General features: G+C 41.0%; 1 protein-coding gene across 11 annotated transcripts in view; it reads left to right on the plus strand.

Moving 5' to 3' along the window:
• HDAC9 (histone deacetylase 9) overlaps window positions 1-17,826 on the plus strand; it is a 477,431-nt gene that overhangs the window by 189,821 nt on the left and 269,784 nt on the right. For 6 of the 11 annotated variants that reach the window (XM_035562425.2, XM_035562412.2, XM_035562426.2 and 3 more), the window contains one exon: window positions 6,424-6,486. The exons of 3 other annotated variants lie outside the window; for them this stretch is intronic. In XM_035562425.2, the coding sequence (XP_035418318.2) occupies window positions 6,424-6,486 (63 nt within the window). Of the gene's footprint in view, window positions 1-5,960; window positions 6,294-6,423; window positions 6,487-17,826 lie in introns of those variants that run through there. 2 more of the 11 variants (XM_035562418.2, XM_035562416.2) reach the window with 2 other exon arrangements.

Raw genomic sequence — 17,826 nt, forward strand, 5'->3', positions numbered from 1 at the left:
AACATTTTACTCCACCACTGGACTTAGTATCTTAGAGTTTCTGATTTCCAATGGTTTTATAAATCTATCTTATTCTTGTAGTGTATCTATCCATCCTCAAATTTTCAGCAGTCTTTTTTCTGTACCTGTACTGGGACAAGTTACAGTATCCCAAAAATACTCTCGTTGGTATATGCTTATCACCTCAATGCTGTTACTCAATATGGCCTACTTTGTATATCCATGGATTTTATTAGCCTTTTTGGTCATGGTGTAATGCTAGGAGGTCATATTCAGTTGGCTGTCCTCTTCTGTGATCCTAAATCCTTTGCATAGCCATTGGTTTTCACAGTACAGTTCTCCGGGCAGTAAGTACATTTCTTGGCTTGAAACCAAAAAAGCACTTACATCCATGCATATATTATGAGCTGGAGATGTTGTTCATCTTGGTTCTCCAGCCATGAGAACTTCAGCCTGTTGTCCAGGAGTTATCCTCAGCGTCCAGGTTTGTTGAGCTGACCTGTGCAAAATGCTCAGTGGAGGCACAGATTATTTGCTGAGTGTGTGTGCAACAAGCTAGAAATGCCTGAGGTAGGCTGAATGTATTGCAGGCTCTCATAGGCTGTGTGCTCCAGGGCTGCTTTATGTGTGTCCATCCAGGTGTGTCGAGAGCAGCTAGACGTGCCAGCCTCAGTGCATGTACGCACACAGGTCTGTCTAAGAAAGCTGGATGTAAACATGGAAGACTTGGTAAATCTCGTATTGCTCGTGGCTCTGCTTGCTTCATTTATGGCATAGAAGAGGCAAAGTGCTTTGTTGGTCTGAGGCATTTATTTGTCAATACCTGACATTGCTTTTGGCTATGGGGCTTGTATTGCTTATATGCAATATACCTCAGCCTTGTTGCAAAAGATGTAGATTTTAGTTCCAACTTGTTAAATAACTGTGTCAGTAGAATAATTGAATAGTGTCTGCATTTCCTATCCTAAATGTTATTTGTTTACTTGATCTCTGTCTATGTTAAATTATTTGAGCTTTTTGATGCAGGAAAGTACCCTTGAATTTATGAAGCACTTAAGCATCTGCCTAACTTTAGCCTTGTGCTTATAATCAGGCACGTGTTGCTGAGGTCTTGTCCTGAATCTAGGACTTAATTTTCAGGAGACTTATTTATGTGAACGGAAAGGCATATTTTCAGAGGAGAACGAAGTGGTAAGTAATCAGCAGCCAGGAGAGCTAGTTCCAAAAGCCCTTAGCTTATTTACATGAGAAAGCTGAGCAGCTCTCTGTATTGTCATATAAAGCGATGATAGAGACCCATTCATTTACCTAGTGCAGCACTCCTTATCCTCAAAACTTTGTGAAGTTTTATCCTCCCATTGTTTGTCACAAAATCCCCTGAAGCTATTGATATGCTTTTCTTTGTCCCAGGAAATTCCTTTGAAGCTTCAATTGAGCTTAAACGTGTTTAGAACCAGAGTTTTCTCCTCAGTTGAAAAATGCCCATCACATGGGTTCAGGGTACTGCGAAGAAAAAGCAGCACGTGTCCCTGCACAGGCAGTGCCAAAAAGCTGCTGCACACAAAACTAAGCAGAGATGTCCCTGCACTACTACATCTTTCCACCCAGAGCACATGGATTGAGCCATCTATCTTTACTCCCTCAGGGTCTGGAATGTGCTCCAGGAGGGAGCAAACCCAGAGTGCTTGAGCATCTCCACTGGTTTCTTTCTGCTCCCAAACCGTCTGCTGCTCTGTGGTAATAGTCTTCTGCTGTTCGTTAACCTAGTTAATCCTCTAGCATAAACTGTAGTAATTTATGCTGGATGCTTGGGTTTCACATGGTACTTATGATACCTAATGAACTGTGGCTGCAGAAACATCTGTTCTTTACAATAGGTCATTTTTTATTTTTATTTTTATCCTGGTAATTAGATGTACAAAACATAGTTAGGAGCTGTTTTGGTTGCAGAGATTAGAACTCAAAACTTCGGTACTCTAGTAGTCCAGATTTAATATTACCTACACAAACTTAATTTAGCTCCCAGTAGTTTATGCACTAGTTTAAAATTGGTGCATGGTATTACTTGATGCTTTTTCGCAGAATGCTGGCCTGATGAAAAAGTGACTGGAAGAAGGTTGTATGGGACACCTGTAAGATGTGCAGTATCCTAACTTAAGCATTTAACTAAAAACTCAATAGCATCTTTTTATTTAATTTGTATGTAATATTTATATGATACAATGAAGCAATCTGGCAGAAGAGTCTATGTAAGAATTCATTTACAGGTAAGAAAACTGCCAAAGTTGAAAGTACAGTATTAATATTAATGAAGGCTGAGCTTCAGAAGAACATGAGTGATAAATGGGATATGCTAAAAACAAACAGTAATATATTGTTTGCACTGAACAAGGAAAGTAGGAACAGAAAAGTGCTACTTTATTATGGTACTGAGTTAATAATGCAGTAGAAATCTTAGCTCTTTCTAATTTGGGCACTTAATTTCTCAGTCTTAATGTTTCAGTAATGCTGTTTCCCAGTTTAATTTCCTTATATTTATTTGTTTTTAGCAACTCAGAAGGAAAACAAGAGAAACACATTGTGAACCCCCTGTAATGAGATCTTAGTGCTACTAACATGCCTTACATTTTCCATAAAGTTGCTGATTGCATTTAGAGTCACCTCAGCAGTGCTAAATCATTTCAACAGTTTACTCTTACCTCTAGTGTCATTAAAGTTCTCCAAGTTTAGGAAATGTGTTTGAAAAAATAAGGAACAAAAAAACTCATGTTCCTGTATGAAAATGCCACCTTATAACATGCATAGCTTCAAAAAATAAAAACCAGGTTTTTTCCAGGCATGAACCCTTTCTCCTTCCCCTGTGGGACTCTAAAGGAGCTATTTAAAACCATACGATCATACAGTTAGGGACTGGGCTGACTCAGCAAAGCATTTAACTACATGTTTAAATTCTATTGCAATCCATAGAATTTAAGCATGTGCTTAAATATTATGTTGAAAAGGCATGGATTTATGCAAGTCTTTTAAAGCTAAGCATGTACCAAAGTGATTTTCTGAAGAAGGCCCATAAGATCCCAAGTTGGAAGAACTGTAAATGCCCTACCTTTGGGGCGACTGATGTCATAAGCAAAATATTTATATATATATATTTCTATATGTAATCTCAAATATAAAACATGATGCAGTAGTCATTATGGTCTGTGAATTAGCTAACAGCATAATTTTTCTGTTATTTTAAAATACATATGCCAAAATTAAGAATGCTTGCAGATAAGCATCTGAATGTACATTTTCTACTCTTGAAAAGTTTGCTTTTTTTTTTTTTTAGTCACTGAAATATTTGAAATCATTCAGAGCTGTGAATGCTGTCTTAAAAAATGCAGACACATATACAAGGACTTAAAAACACATATGGGTACCTAATACCAGGATCCCACACTCCAGAATTTTCTGTGTTATGACCTGTTTTTAACTTATTCCTGCAGTGTTTCCCTGTAATACGAGACTCAATTATTCTGAGGCATTGAATCACTAAACAGGGTCATGTTCTTGTTGGCTCAAGGGCATAAGCAATTCCGTTTTTTTTTTATTTACTTCTGTCTATAAAAAGCTTCTTCTGTGTTAGGGAAGATTGCTGTTTCTGCTGGTGATTCCCCCTGCACCCTTGTTAGACATCTTCTGCCCTGCACCATGCAAGTGTCTTGTATTTCCCAGAAAACATTTTGATATTTTTTTTTCTCAAGATATAAAAAAACATTTGCTTTTTCAGCCTTCTCAGTTCAGACTTTCCACTTCCTAACATTGTTAGAGGCTGAAATGGCTCCAGCATAAATGGGGTTGCAGGGTCTAAGCAGGTCTCTTGGAGCTCTGTGGGAGCAGCACCAGGACCTGGAACCCCTGGGGCACCATGGATGAAGCAGAGAGACCCAGCCCTTCTGGGGACCAGCTGGAATCATCAGTTACTGAGTAGTCTGAATCCCAGATATTCCCTAGCGCTGGCCCTGAGAGTGCTACGAGTATTACTTTAAGTGTTCGTGATACCAAGTTGCCAGCTATAAATATGACCTGATACGTGTGCTGCTCATCCTCTGGCTTGCACTGTAGCATCCTACCTGTGTCAGTGCCCCTTTGCAGAGCCGGGTTTATGCTGTCTGCAGAGCTTTCCTGCTTCCACAGTACTCCTCTCCTCTTTGCCTTTTGTATGGCAGTGCTTTTCCTCTTTACGGTGTGGTAAAGGAAAGGAAAGTTCACTTGTGTATGTAGTAAGCTGGGTGAAGAGGAAAGATGAGGAGAGGGGGGTGTTGAGCAGTGCTAGGTACCAACTCAAGGATCCCACAGGGAAAATCCCATTGTCAGCTGTTGCAGTCTCCATCTGTCCAAGGAACAGATCCCAGCCCTCAGCAGGTCTAGATTGTTTGGCACATGGAGAAAGAAAAGGTTTGGGATGAAGGGAGAAGACTTGAGCTACACACCTCCCAGATGCTATACATCTCCAAATATCATATAGTGATGTCACAGTACCTTACTATTGAGAATCTTTGATAGCAGAATTGTGACAAGTTAAAAATATATATATATTGCCCTTGACTGCAATCTATTGTGTTAGTTGAGCAGCAGACAGCCAATTCTTGGCCAAAAGACAGAACTGAGCTTCAAGTGTTATGCAGTATCCCTGCATCTTCTAGCACAGGTGCTTGGGGTAGTTCAGGATTTGGTGGATCTCTGGAAGTCTCTGAGACAACCTTTGCAATGGCTTCCTGATCCCAGTGAGTAGTCTCATTCCTGTTGCCACTGTCAGTTCCCCAGGGCCAGAACAGGGAAAGGCACTCAGAATTTTGGCACGTGTGTGGCCAGGGTGCAGGAGTTGTATGGGTAGGTAGTGACAGGCTTTGGTCACCTGTGTAGCAAACAGCATATCACAGAGCAGGATGCCAGGGAGGTAAAGTATTACTGGTAACAGTGAACTGAAACCTTCCATACCTGCATGAGTGTATATTAATCAGCAAATAAGCTATGCAACTTTTGAAATGTCTTTATGAAAAATGAACTTAATAGAGCATGCATGAAGCCTGCCAGGACACAGAGCAGCATGGTGCTTTGCTCTGATCTGCAGTCAGACGCTGCCGTTCTGAAACCACATCGCCTCGTCAAACTGAGAGAGACGCAGTACAAATTGCCTAACGCCGCTGAAGATAAACGAGAGCCACATTTCAGTACGCTGACAGAGCGCCGCACAGTAGGCAGGCATGTCGAATATGCTGTGCCACAACTGGTGCCGGACTATAAGCGCTGTACCAGGCGTGCTAAATATGGAAGGGCTGCTTATAGCCGTGAGCAGTGGCCCAGCTGCCCCATTACCACGGGCCTGTGCCTCCGGCCTGCCCAACCCGCCGGCCGCCCGCGGGCCGTGGAGCCCGGGAAGCGGGCAGCAAAAATAGCACCGCGGGATTGCTGTGCGTGGGCGCGGCAGAAACCACGCTGCGAGCAAGAGCTCCCGGTGTTGTTTTGGAAGCGATGCAGAGGCCTTTTCTCTTTTTTTTTTTTTTTTTTTGCTTGCTTGCTTCTCACCCAGCGCTGCTGGGCGAGGAGAGGGCGGGGGGTGAGGAGTGCTGCTGCCTGGGCGCTCTCCCACCCGCCCTGGCTTTTTGTCACAGGAATAGGCTTGGCAGCGGGAAAGGGTTAATTACGCTTGAGGACGAGGGAGGATTGCAGTTTGAAAGACAGAGACTGGACAGCTGTGTTTGCTGTGGTATTTTTAAACGCATTAATGCAGGCTCCAATCACCCGGCCGCGCTTGACCTATTTTTGGCTCAGGCCAGCCATTGTTCTATTTCTGCCGCCGCTGGGCCACGCTGTTGTTGATTTGAATGCAAATGAGTTGTCACTGCCCCGGCCAACTCCGCCAGCCGGGCCGAGGGGCGGCCGAGGGACCGCGGCGCTCGTGGCGGTGGGGTGACTGGAGCTGAACCCAGTGGGGCCGGCGGCCCTGGAAACGTGCTCGTTGGGTGTGCTTTGCCAGAGGCGGCCTTCCCCCCCACACACACACACGTACACACGCACACGAGAAAGCCTGAAGCACCGAGATATTTCTTCTGCATTTCTTCTTCCACCTGCTGTTGGCTTCCAGAGCACAAGTGCTCAAACTCAGGGGTGCACAGTCCGGCGTGTGCTTCCTGCCCTCTCGCAGCTGTGTAAAGTGGATTTTGTCTTTTCTGTCTTAGTAGATACTTGTACAAATGCTTACACATTGCTAATTACCGAAGTGTGCTGTCTGACGAGCCTGGCTGGAGGAGGTAGGACGGCAGAGGGTCGTGCCTGACGCCCCTATACAAGTGCAGTGATGACTCTCTCGTGTAGCTGAAGTGCAGACTGGTTGGAATATGCTGCAGACAATTTACGAGAGTGAATCGTGTTTTTCCTCAGATGGGGTTTCTGGACGCGAACAGCTCTTGGCTCAGCAAAGAATGCACAGTATGATCAGCTCAGGTAAGAGACAGCTCAGTACCTCAGCCTCCCCTGCCCGCACCGTGGCTTGCCGAGAAAATACAGCCCGTCACAACAAGAAAACACCCCTCCTGTAAAGAGCTGACTTTATTTTTGTGGGCTTTATGTAAGTTGTTGTTAAATAATTATCTCTACCACAGTATGTTAGATACCAGCTGCTGCTGCTTTTGTGGGAGTTTGTCTCCTTCAGTGTGCTGCTTTCCAGCAAGAACAAAATGCTAACAACTGAAATATAGTTGGGATTTCCTTTTTTGTTCCATTTGTTTTGTTGTGTGACTGCAAAATGGGGCTTGTGGTATGGGCTTATTCACAGAGAGAGTTTTCATCAGACAGACCGTATCAGGAGGCTGCAGTTAGAGCTCGTCACAGGCAATTCTCTTCATATGTGATTTTGTAAACAGAATTTCGTCTTTTTGTGAGTTTCATTTTCTCAAGTTTACACACAAAGAGGTTTTTATATCAATCCTATTCTGCTTTCATTACAGGGTTACTTTAAAAAGAATGCTAAAGCAAGTCAGTCTCTTCCATATGCATGGCTTATTTTGTTACTTTAAAAATATTTTGGAACCTGACAATGGTAGTCAGAGGCAATGACTCACTGAAATGTAAATTGGATGTATTTTTAATGAAGGTATTTCAAAGCTGCTCTGATGGAAAATTGGACATTTCTTCATGTATTTGAAGCTCTCCCTTGATTTTCTAGTTTTTGTTAGCTGTGTTTGAGATCTGCAAGTGGTGTCTTGTAAATGGATTAATCCAGAAGAATTGTAGCCGTTCAGATGAAACATCATTTTAGTCTAAAAAAGTAAAAATTTCAGGTTACTTTTGCAACTTCTCTCTTTAACTCTGTGAGTTACAGTTCTGTTTTCATTGGGCTGAGGTACAATATTAGTTGCTTTATATCTTTTCAGTCATAGGTTTCCCACTTTGTTATTCATAAAGTTGTCTTTATAGAGAACCTGTAAGTAAACCGTAGTGTGAATTGTTTACAGGTACTTTAGTCTTAGTGTATCCACACTTTCTCTCTCTCTCTCTCTCTCCCCCCCTCTCCCTCTCTCTCTCTTTTTTTTTTTTTTTTAACAGAACTTGTCAGTGCTTCCCACTTTTAAGCACAAATACGAGTGTATACCACAGATCTCTTCAGGTATTCCCTGTTTTGGTACACCTGTTGAGTCCATGTTTGTTTGTTTTTGAAAACAGTTTCTTTTCCTGCTTTACAGAAGAACTTAAACTTTTACTTGTGTTTCTTTCTTACATACAACTGAAGAGCAGACTTATGGTTTCAGATATTAAAATAAATTGTGAGAGATTGTGTCAGATGGCAATATCTTTCTTGTTAGGAAAGATTTAAATGTGTCTTAACCTTATGATTTGTGTTTTTCAATTCAGAAAGTCATAAAAGCTCATAATAATGACAGGCTGAAGGAGCAAATGAGACATTGAAGAGGCATTAAGTGCATGTTAAAATAATGAGAGTACCTAAGGGGAATGGAGACTTCCAAATGGTAATGTTTAAGATTGGTGGTTTTTCTCTTCATTTATAAAGCAGCTGGGTTGGTTTGTTTCTTTTTGGATCTCTCAGAGAATTTGCTATTTCTTTAACTTCTTAGAATAGATTTGGAACACCGATTGCAGTTTCTTTGTCAAGGACAGAAATCAGGTGAAAGAATTGTTTACAAATATGATCAAGAAAACTCTAGCAAAGACAATGAATAAAAGCAGAATGTTCTCTGAAAGTGTTATAGTTCTGCAAACTTCAGTGTTGATGTATTCTTCAAGAATTATTGCTTTTCCTGAACAGCTCAGCAGGTGTCCAGTGCTCTTGTATTGATCACAGAGATTAGACTGACCACTTCCCCCTCCCTTCTGTTTTTTAAATACTGCATATACTATGTCAAGTTAAAGTTATCTGTGTGTACAAATGAAAACCTGTTCTTTTTTTTTTTTTTTTTTTTTTTTAAGCTCACTATGGTACCTTGTAACCACCTACTAATGTTTCTTGAGTAATAGAAAGTTTCTCATTTGAAACACAAGAAAAGGAGGTAATTTACTGTAAGTTTTTCTGCTTTTCTACACTGGAGACAAGAATATCATGTAACATTTGATTCTCATCTGATATTACTTTAGGTCCATATAACGTATACATTTTCCTCTGTAGAATAGGGCTTTTTTTTTTTTTTTTTAATGTAGTCAAGAACGTTATCAAGGTAAAAGATGTTTAAATACATACTCTGTAAAACAAGATATTCTACAGTGTTTCTATTGGCTTTTGAGATACACAGCTAGACCACAAGTAGTTGATATTATGTACATAGTCTGCAGTTTAATTCATGTCACATGAAACCACAAAGTCTGGTGCTGCTGTCAGTTACCTTCAGTTCCTTTGAGTTCAGGGTCTTGCAGGATGAGGCCTGTTAACATTTTATGTATTGTGTCTATGCTGCATATAGGAGAGAAAGGATTATGCAGGCTATAACAACATGCTCTAGTGATTGGAGTAGCTAAAATCAGTCATCTTAATTTTGTCAACTTACTTTAAAGTTATCTTCGCTTACATGCATTGCTCATATTAAAAAGTTGCACATATTTAAGAAAAGAGCAGATCCCTGAACAGTTACAGCATGCACCCTTAATGTTCTTGAAGTCCTGGAACAAGCACAACTTAAGCTCGCAATGGATCTTTAGCTTTGCTAGTTTCCAGATGCAACGGGCATGTATTATTCAACTCTAATTTTAAGTGAACTGGAGTCATCCCCAAAGAGGACAGATTCAATGGGCAGTGGATACATATTTGCAAAGCAAACTGTCTAAGGAATTTCTGACAATAGCAGGTGTAGGAAATACTTCTGTCATGTGAAAGCAGTTCTTCTGGTATTCCCTCAATTACTGCTTTGCCTGTCTGTCTCCATCCCTGCTTGTAAATCATACTATGTGAGTGAGATGATCTGGATAGGTACCAATCAAAAGTCTAATTATGAATGGAGCAATCTAGATCGGCACTGACTCAAGAAGCTGTGTAATTTGCAGACACCTACACCTTACTGCAGAGAGCAGTTTCAGCTATCTTGAGAAGACTGAACTAGATTCTCCCATATGGTACTGTTGCTCTAAAATGCAGCAGTAAGTACGGTTCATTGTTATTTAAGAAAATGATGCTGATACATTCTTATTTGACACTGCAATTATTTTAGTTTCAAGATTAAAAAATAAAAAGATTTGGAGTCTTAAGTTTCTTATTTAGGTGGTACCATTTAACTATGTTACTGCTTTTATTTTGCACAAAAAGTCTCAGCCTCCATGTGTGTGAAATACTACAATGGTCTCTAGCATTCAGCTGGCCTCTTATCCTACCACAACATGAATAACAAACTATAACCCCTTGAAAAAAAAGCCTTTGGTGCAACATAGTCCATGGCAATAAGAATCATTCATGTGTGGCAAATAAATAACTAACGCAGGACTGCATCAATCAGGTAGACTTCAGTTTTATGAAGAAGAGGAAACAACCTACCCAGCCATGGCATCTGTAGTTGTGTGACTTTAAGAAGCAATGCCAAGATTATTAACCTCTGGTGGTTAAGTATACTGTGCTGTTTTTCCAAAGGGTAAGGTTGCTACATTTGCTTTGCTAGCCATATTTTGACATATACCCTTGCATTGGCCTTCCTAAATTCCACCTCAGCTTTTGTTGGATAAGGCATGCTCTGCTTCCTGCCCAAAGCAGCAGTGTTGAAAAATCAAGAGTTCAAGGAGATCTGGAGCTTAAAGCCTTGGCTTGTCACCGAATTGACAGGTGACCTGAGCAAGTTACGTAATCCTGCTTACGTCAGCTTCCCCTTCTGTGAAGTAAGGAAAATCATACCTGTCGGGCTCAGGGATATATAGAGCAAAACTGTTCTAAAGGGAATATAGTGATTTGCAATGATTAATTTGATTGACTTAGTGTACCTACAGGCTTACAAATTACCTGCGATTTCGCAAATGTAGTAAGTGAACGTAGTTAGAGTATTTTATTCTCTGCACTGATCAGGAAATTCCAGCTGTGACTCTTGAATACAAGTGACAGAATTGGTGCTACATGCATCATGTCATATGTGGGCTGACGGGTCCTTTTTAGATGTCTTCCCACAGTAAAATGTACAAAATTTATCTCATATGTGGTATCTGTGGTGTGGCTGCAAGACCATGCATACACCTTTGTATGTGTGCATTTATATTGCTTTCAGGGAATATTCTTTGGTAATTGTTGTCCCTTTTTTTTTTCTGTCCAAACAAAACTTTCATCTATTCAACTGTTCCTGTGGAGAGATTGCAAAAAGCAAATTCCTATAAAGGCTTGCTCTGACAGACATGAAAAACTTGGAATATTTGCATATTTGAATCAGGTAATGAGAACTTTTATGGATTAAAAAAAATAAAAAATCTTATGCGTGTGTTATTTCAGGCAATAACTCTTCAGAATGAGTGAGAATAGCAGAGGATATGCAGATCTTTTACTTTATGATTCTCTTCAGGGTAATGAAAAACAGCGTGTGAAACAGCTCGGTTCAGGGAAGTTCTAGGCAGCAGCAGTCAGGAGAGACTGTTTTCAGTGCCTCTCAAATATGCGAGGCAGAAAAGGAGCTAGTTCTTCATAGAAGCTTGAATATTTGAATTCATCATTATAGAAGAGCATGGCTTAGCCTTAATTAATACAACGAGAAGAGCAATGCCAACCCGCAGTCCTTGTGTAGTGACAGTCGTACTGACGTGGGGTGTAGGCTTCGCTCCACGAGGTGCTGGACAAGACTTTAATTATCAATTCACTTGAAGAAAAGTGAGGTAAAATGCAATGAAGCTGCTTTTTCTGCTTTACATTACTTGGAAAAATGTTGAATGCAGACCAATGTTGCCAACTTTGCGTGTTTTCTAATACTGTAGTGTTGCTTCCCCCCCCTCCCCTTTCCCTTAAGTCCCAGCTTCTAGAATCAAGTGATGATTACCTGACAATCTTACTTTGCATTAGCAGATATATTTATAGGTTGTGGAAAAGGACTGAAACAAGAATTTCAAAGTACAAGTATTACAAAAATAGCAAGCTACGAATTCTGGAAAGTAAATAAAATTGTTCTACAATTGTTTTTAAAACCTCTTTGACCTTCTTTCCTGATATCATTAAACTTTGCATGTGATACAAAGGTTCACTAGCACTGGCACTGGAACAGCAGCTCCCCTCTCTTGGTCTGTTGAGCTTAATCATTTACTTGTGAAAGAGTTTTTTACGTTAGCTGTTTATTTTTTTAGCTGTTCAGCTTTCTTACATGTAGTGGTTTACACTGTGCTCAAAGGGACGTGGTTTCATCGAGTCTTTCCTTGTGTAAAACTGTATATAGAAGCCATTTAGTTCATTAAGATTAGTTTGGGATATGAGGAACACTTGTAACTGCTCCTACTACCAGAGCTTTCATCAGACTTCTATTTCTATATCAACTGCCCAGCCCCTTTTTTCTGCACAGTCTTTGCAGAGAAAGCAAGAGCTGTGAGAAAGCAGAACACTGAGCTAGCTAGTCTGCAAACATTCACTCCTCCTGTGTGTATTTGCACATATGTGTATATGCAGGGTAATTTCAGGGTTTGGCGTAGAAGGTGGGCAAGGTTTCAGGTGCGATTGCATTTTAACCTTTCCCAAGTACTGTTTTGTTGTTATACGGTGGCTACAATCCAAAATATTCTAGGGAAACTAGCTGGCAGATATTATTGTTAAATGCATGAAAATCTAAAGTGCCCTGTTCAGTGGATCTCTTTCAACAGCCTGACTCCTCTGGGTCAGTTATTCTTAGCCTAGTTATTTTCATCTTATGGCATTACAGGTCTAAGATTAGCCTGTTAGGCGTTATCATGCCATCTGAGTTACCTCCTAATATAACTGTACACCGGAATGATTATTTATAGCCAGAGCATTCTGTCATTTTTGCTTTATTTCTGGTAGTTTAAATAAAGAAGAGCAACATTCAAGAAAAACCACAGATTCCTTCCTGCTGCCAAAACAACACGATAACTGCCTGCTAAGGGGCAAGGATATTGTTTCAAACGTGTGCGTGCAGCAGATGCAACATCCTTTTTATCTCCTCCACTTCGGCTAAAAAAGAGGCACCTCGGGGTAGCACTCCCGTCTCTGCTGGAGGAGGGAGTGGGGTGCCAGCTCCACGCACCCAGCCGCCGAGGGGACGGGCTTGTGGTCGGCGATGAGAACAAGGATATCCAGGATCTATTTTTAGGGACTGGCGCTGCAAAGCTCCATGTTCAGCGCGAACATGTCACATAGGCATACAGCTCCTCCAAAATGGACCCTTCTCGTTTTGTTACATAAAAGCAATGCCTGCTGTTTAATTAGCCTCCTAAACGCATTTCACAGAACTAACAGGAAGCTTCAGCAAATTGACACATTTTTAGCAAACCCTTCTTCATGGCTGCTTCACAAACATATCTGCTTACTGGAAAACCTTAATCCTAAAGCGGGGCTGTCATTCAAAAGCGTAGTAGGGCACATTCTCCCCTCAGGACGTTCACTGGGATTTTTGTGTCTGTGTACGTTTAACTAGGAGCGAGCTTTTGGTGACAGGTTGATAAAAAGCAACAAAAATAATAAAGTGGCAGATCTTCAGCTGGGTGTTGGTGCAGCCTCCGAGTGCAGTTGTCGCTCAGGAAGCTGGCAGTTAAACAGCGAAATGTTAATGGATTACAATAAACTGATGAACTTCGTCTTTTCTTCTGCACCTTTCTGCTCTAAATGAGCAGTGTGTTTCTACCTCTGTGCGTGTTCTGGGTGTAATCAGAGGGCAGTTAATCCGTCCCGTTTCAAAATCTCACTGGTGTCAGAAGGTTTGCAAAGGCAGTATGAGCCTTTATGTGGTTGAATAGTGTGGTGCTAGTTTAGCTCTCCCATTACATAATAAGCTACTCTTTTATTTTTTTTTCAGACTTGCAGTTCCATATGTTACTATAAAGGTACTTTGGCATTTAGTGTAATCAGCACAGCCAACACATCTGTTTTGTAAGTTTTGTGTCTCCTGCTTGTAAGCTCCTTTGTGCTTCTGGAGTGTACTAACATGACAAGAGCTCCAAGAATTCAAGCCCTTTGTTGATGAATGTGCTTGAAATGCAGGATGCTCTGTGCTAATGGTAACACGTTCCTTCTAGTAATGACACTGAGTGTCATCAAAGAGAGATGAGAGAAAGGGTGGAATGAATTCTTTTAAAATGCCAATTTTATAAATCACGTTTTTACAATCAGAGAGTATTGTCCTCTTTCGTGATCCCTGTGGTTGAAGGTACGTGTGCCAGAGGGAGGAATAACAGCTATTCAATTTCTATGAAGTCTGGAATGGAATAAAGAGAAAGCTTAATGTTAATTTAATAATTTCCTCCCATTGTTCTGTTCTTAATCCAAATTTCCTTTTTCTGCCTTGGTGCCCAAGGCCACCACCCTGTTGGCGTTGCAGAGTAACAATGTGAGGGGAAGCAGGGAACACAGGCTGTTAGTGCTTCATCTTCTAGGGAGACTCTTTCTGGTGTTTGCTCCTGTGTGACTGTGGTAAAATGTATTAGTGATGGCTTTTTATTTACCTGCTCACAACTCCCTTCCTCGTGGAGAACATAAATTCTTAGTTCTCTTCATCAACTTGCTTGATCTCTAAACCAACATCTTTATTGAAGAATGTGTATTTTTCCCAAGCCTTCTCTTTTTTTTTTTTTTTTTCCCTTATGGATACAAAAGATGTAACTCCTGGACTTTCAACTTTTTGATATTCTGCTTTGAATCTGACATTGAAGTTATAAAATGCATAAAAGAATGCGCATCTGGCAATCTCACCAAGAAACATGAAATAAAATCCCTACTTTGGGGGGATTTATTGCTGAAATAAATAGTGGCAAAGTTAGTATTTTGAGGTACAAAACATTGTAAAATTATTTGTGTTTATATGAACATACCTGCTTTTACATGTAGATATATCTTGTTAAAGGACTGTATAGAAATTCCATAGATGCTTTAAAATTCTCATCCTAAAAATCCTTGCGCAGCAGCTGCTGAAATCTGGTGGGAACCTAAATTCAGGAGAGCACTTCACCTTGGAAGTCCAGTAGATGCTCGCCAGCCCGTGTTGTGCATGTGCTCAACAGCGTTCTGGGCTCAGAAGACAGATCTGCTTGTTCCCACGCACACGTCAGAAAGTTGGCATCCTTTTATTTGCTGTCACTGATTTTCCTGCAGGATCTGTTTCAGAAGAAGAGCAAAGTTTTGTTCCATTGTTTCTTTGAAGAGTTGATACTATTATCAGTTATCATAGAAGGAGTTCCTCTTGATTGCCTATGTTTCTTCAAGTTGCATGAGGGAAGGATTGGCAGAAAGGAAAGTGATTTGAAGGAAATTTTAAAGAATGTTATAAATAGAGCAGCAGTGCAGACATTAGCTATACAAGCACTTCCTATATTAAAATGCTGTTGTGAGGGAGGCTGGAGAAAGAATGGAGATGTAAGGGAGCTATGTAGGAGGAAGAAATGAGGAAATGAGGGGAGAATGAAGCACTGAAGCACTGGCACTATCAATGAAACCAGTAGAAAAAAAAGTTAAGAACAGTTAAAAAAACAATGAACTTTAATAGAAATGAGAGACATTTCCATAAAACTGTTTTTCCAGTTGTTAAAAACAACTTAAGAGTGCTTTACTCTTGTATGTAGGCACACAGTAGGCTGGTATTCAGGGATTTTCCAAACCATCATAAAGACTATTCTTCTGTTTTTTTGGTCTGAGAATAAGTAAATTGTTCGGGAGAGGGAGAGGTGTGGGACACTGTTTATGCACATGCTACAAATTCTGCTCCATCTCATCATCCTAGCTCCCACCCCCTGAATATACCTCAGCTTTCCTAGAGAACGTGCAGAGCGATCTCACCAGAGCTTTGCAATAAATCACCATTGTAGGCAGATTTCTGAGTTTTGTGCTATTTTTTTTATTTTATTTTACCCTCTCATGCCAATGCACGCAGAGTGATAATGGGGCAGCTGGAGAACTTACTGGGGAAAGAAGGGAAATTACAAATGACCACATCAAAGGGCTATAGGCAAAGAAATAAGCAAGGAATACTAATGTAGCTGACTTAAGTAACATTGATGCTGTGAATAAATAAGGATGCTAATACTGACACAACTATTTTGTTCAGAAAATAAATGGTTAGAAATGGGAATATTATTTGAAAAAAAATTACCCTTAGGCTATACTTCTGAAAGCTTGTGTAAGAGAGAATGCCTCTCTCCTGTCACTGATATGCATATACAATTACATAAGATGTACATAGGCTTACCACCAGTCTTACTCCCTCCTCCATCACTGGGAACATTTTAGACATATGGCTACATTAAAATTTGACAAAAATTTTAGGAACTCTTGAGTTCCACAGGTCATTTCATGTGAGCTCAAATGAGTGCCTCAGGCAGTGCTTTGCCTCACGCTGCACACCCAGCAGCCCACAGGAGGGGGACTCGCACCCCACAGACCTCGTAAGCCGTCTGCCATTCTCCAGCTGCAGGTGTCCAGAGGTCTGCAGCAGCACCATGTAGTCCCAAAGACGTCAGGAGCTCCTTCTGAAGGTCCCATTTTTGTTATTCCCTCGAGGAATTACTGCTGGTGGTTTTGTTCTGGCAGTGGCTAGGAGCTAGGGGGTCTGCTTGGCTGTGGGGAAGGAGAGGGCCATCCTTGGGGCTGGAGAGGCCATCAGGGGAGGAAGGAAGGCAAGAACTGTTTCTCTGGACTTCAGCTGTACTTCCATGTGAAACTGCTGCCTGAGAAGTCTTCAGTGCCCGGAAAATAAGCCCCTCGGTCATCTCAGCATTTAAAGGACAGGGGCTAACATTTCACGCCCAATTAACACCTTGTTAAACTCTGGTTAACTACATAGCACTTTGTCATTGAGTGGAATGTATGTTAATACTGTCCCTGTAAAGCAGCCCGTAATTACCTCTCCTCATCTGTGGGGCACATTTCATATCTTAGCATGAAAGGAAAATGCCCTGCATTGCTAAGAATTAAGTAGAAAATGACATCTGTGCTGACTTGAGCAACCTGCACCAAGATGGAGTATTATGGAGGCCATCTGCACCCCCAAACTGCATCAGCTCGGCTGCGGTGCCATGTAAACAGCTTCCTCCAGGAAAGCCTACATGGCTCTTGCATGCAAGTTCTGCTTCATTCTTTTTTTAATCCTCCCTCTGAGGAGAAAATGTTTTGCCAGACATTCTCCAACTGTAATCCTCCCTATCCTCCCTTATTTTTGTAACCCAAGAATGCTCCTGTATGCACTTATCCTTCCAAGACAACCTGGAAATCAGTAGAATTCAAGCTATGGGAGGAAAAATTGCCTTTTGATGCTGTTCCCTGGTTGCTGCATACTTGGCATTTGATACCAGGATCTCTGTAAACCAAAACCATACGATATCTCTAATTGATGGTGACGTTCTAGCAAACTTAGTACAAAAGAACCTTATAATTGTTGCGGTTCTTACTGTTCATTTCTTACTGAGTATAATTTCGCGTTTGATGCACAGTTGGGTTCTCAGGCCTGGCACTGGGCTGTTTGTAGCCCAGCTGCACTGTGTGCATGCATCTTTTGGATCAGAACTCTTCAAAATGGTTGTGATCTTCACAGTCACACGCAAAGCACACGATCTGAAAGCGGAGGGGTTCTCATTGCTGTCGCTGTGAAGGTCTGTGCCCCTGAACTGGGGACAGCCACAGATTGTGTTGCAGGCGGGACAGAATTTTAACCCAGAAATATTGCTTAGTAACATTTATGTAGGAGATAATGTGCTGTGTCCAGCTGACAGAACTTGGCATTAGAATTGATTGTCCAAAATACCAGTAGAGAGAAGAAAATTCAGCTTTCCTTATAGATCACGTTTTCAGATGTTTGAACTTCATGATTATGAATGCAATTATAAAGTCTACCCAGAAGACAGTAGCTGCTTTTTGCAAAAGAAAAAGGCTGTAGAGATTAATTTTACGTTTCTTCACTAAGTCTACTTTGGCATTATATAACCCTTACTTGCACTCCCCAGAAGGCCCATAGTTATGCAAATATTCTCATTTATAATATGGTTTTCCTGTTTCAATACAGATGGATGGATGCTAAAGTGGATATAAATAGTATGTGTTCCATGCAAAAAAAAAAAAGCATAGAAGTGCAAATCAGACTCTTTCTTCTTAGGGAAGTCTTTCCAAGCTCTTAATCATCTTAAATCCAATTAGCCTTTTCCTGTTTCTGACATGGCTGCCTTTGAGACAGGATA

This window comes from Cygnus atratus, chromosome 2, assembly GCF_013377495.2.
Source record: "Cygnus atratus isolate AKBS03 ecotype Queensland, Australia chromosome 2, CAtr_DNAZoo_HiC_assembly, whole genome shotgun sequence".
Taxonomy (NCBI): Eukaryota; Metazoa; Chordata; class Aves; order Anseriformes; family Anatidae; genus Cygnus; species Cygnus atratus.